Consider the following 2,185-nt stretch of genomic DNA (forward strand, 5'->3'; position numbering starts at 1 on the left):
AAGTAGCTTGCTTACCAACCACATGGTTCCAGGTTCAGTCCCACTGCATGGCACCTTGGGCAAGTGTCTTCTACTATAGCCTTAGGCCGACCAAAGCCTTGTGAGTGGATTTGGTAGACGGAAACTACGTAAAAGCACCCACTACACTCTCTGAGTGGTTGGCATTAGGAAGGGCATCCAGCTGTAGAAACTCTGCCAAATCAGATTGGAGCCTGGTGTAGCCTTCTGGTTTTACCAGTCTTCAGTCAAATCGTCCAACCCATACTAGCATGGAAAGCGGACGTTAAACGATGATGATGATGATGATGATGATATATACTCGTCCTCAGCCGCCTGGATTACTGCTTCCAGCTACGGTCACCCAACAGTGTAAAATTAACACCAAACTTTCAAGCAATCCAGCAAAGCTTCACAAAGAAGATTGTCTCTTTGCAACAGCTCGGCTACTCAGAAAGGCTGAAACAGCTAAGACTCTACTCCCAGGAGAGAAGGCAAGCGAGGTATGCAGTAATATACATCTGGAAAATCCTGGACGGAATTGTGCCAAATTTTGGCATTGAAAGCTACACCAATGCCAGAACAGGTCGACACTGCACAGTGCCAAATATTCCGGAATGCCATCGCGCTTCAGGACCAGTAACTGTAACAGCCTGGGTTTCAGGGGCCCACAGCAATTTAATATTCTTCCAAAGAGCCTGAGGAACCTGCACGAAGTAGATGTAGGCGTTTTTAAATCAAGGCTGGACCTCTTCCTGTCGAGAGTCCCAGATGAACCTACCTCACGGCAAGAGGTGCAAATGAGGTTAGCTACGTCAAACTCCATTCTTCACCAAGTGCCACGTATTAGAGGAGACTCTCAGTAATAACAGTGTAGCAAAACGGCGGTGCTCCAACATGGCCACCGCTATGAGCTGAAACTACAAGGAAAAGAAAAAAAATAGAAATAACATGCTGAGGCCTTCATCCTGCAATGGACTAAACATTGCCAATCCAAATCATTCCATGTATATAAGACTTGATTGTGAGAATTTCCCAAGAATAGTAAAGCTTTCTTGTACAAGCAAAACCTTTCAGATATGTTTGAATGTATGAATATAAGGTTCTCTGATGTGCATGCCCTTACTAAAATGAAAGAGAAATCAAAGTGCCACCTACCATAGGGGTTTCCATTCACTGATGTGCCAATTAATTCGGCAGTGTGGTTTAAGATGTCCTTCAAAGGGACCAGGCAGATTTTTAATGCTGTGTTTTCTGTTTCTCTGTAATTATATACACATGACACTAATGAATATTAACCTTTAAATATGAGATAAAAAAAACATAAAAATACATTAAACATAATAATGATCATTATCATTATTTTAACATTCACTTTCCCTATATTGCATGGGTCGAATGGGGTTTATTGAGGCAGATAGCTACAGCTGGATGCCCTTCCTGTTGCCAATCCTCACCTATTTCCAATAAAGGAAATATTTTCCCATGGTCAGATACGTACTGACAAAATATTAACACATATTTACAACTATCATGTGATGTCAAGACAAAGAGGCACAAACACACACAGACACACGTACGTACACACACACACATGGTTTGAGTGGCTGAAACTTAGACACATACATACATACATACATACATACATACATACATACATACATGCATATGCATATATGTGTGTGTGTGTGCGTGTGTGTGTGAAGGCACATGGCTCAATGGTTAGAGCGTCGAACATACGACCGTGTGGTTGTGAGTTATGACAACGAAGCAGAACAGGTTTCTTGCTGCCGACGAACTAAATGGTCTATCATCACATTATAAAGGAGAAAGAAAGGATAACTGGGAAGTTGAGCTAGAAAAAGAGACGAAAATAATGGTGGAACGAGTATATAACAGCTCTGGTCATTTTTCTTTTAAAGATATTTCACTTGGCGTCCGCTTTAAATCACCAAGTAACGTCTCGTATGCTCTCTCTTCGATATTTACGGGTCCTTGTACTTACATAGAAATATAAACAGGTTAGAAAAAAAAAACTCATTGACAGATTTATGTCTGAGTTGTTTCCCTTACATTTAAGAAATCCTACTTACTTCCCTTGGTGAGTTTTCGGGAAATCCAAATCCACTTATTTATAACTTTCTTTCATTTACTATCCGTTCAGATTTACGTAGCTATTTTTGTTATT

At 40.7% G+C, this 2,185-nt stretch overlaps 1 protein-coding gene across 2 annotated transcripts in view; it reads right to left on the reverse strand.

Moving 5' to 3' along the window:
• LOC106880312 (uncharacterized protein C12orf29 homolog) overlaps nt 1-2,185 on the reverse strand; it is a 93,329-nt gene that overhangs the window by 58,196 nt on the left and 32,948 nt on the right. For both annotated transcript variants that reach the window (XM_052969194.1, XM_052969193.1), the window contains one exon: nt 1,156-1,259. In XM_052969194.1, the coding sequence (XP_052825154.1) occupies nt 1,156-1,259 (104 nt within the window). The remainder of the gene's footprint in view (nt 1-1,155; nt 1,260-2,185) is intronic.

This window comes from Octopus bimaculoides, chromosome 7, assembly GCF_001194135.2.
Source record: "Octopus bimaculoides isolate UCB-OBI-ISO-001 chromosome 7, ASM119413v2, whole genome shotgun sequence".
NCBI classification, from domain to species: domain Eukaryota; kingdom Metazoa; phylum Mollusca; class Cephalopoda; order Octopoda; family Octopodidae; genus Octopus; species Octopus bimaculoides.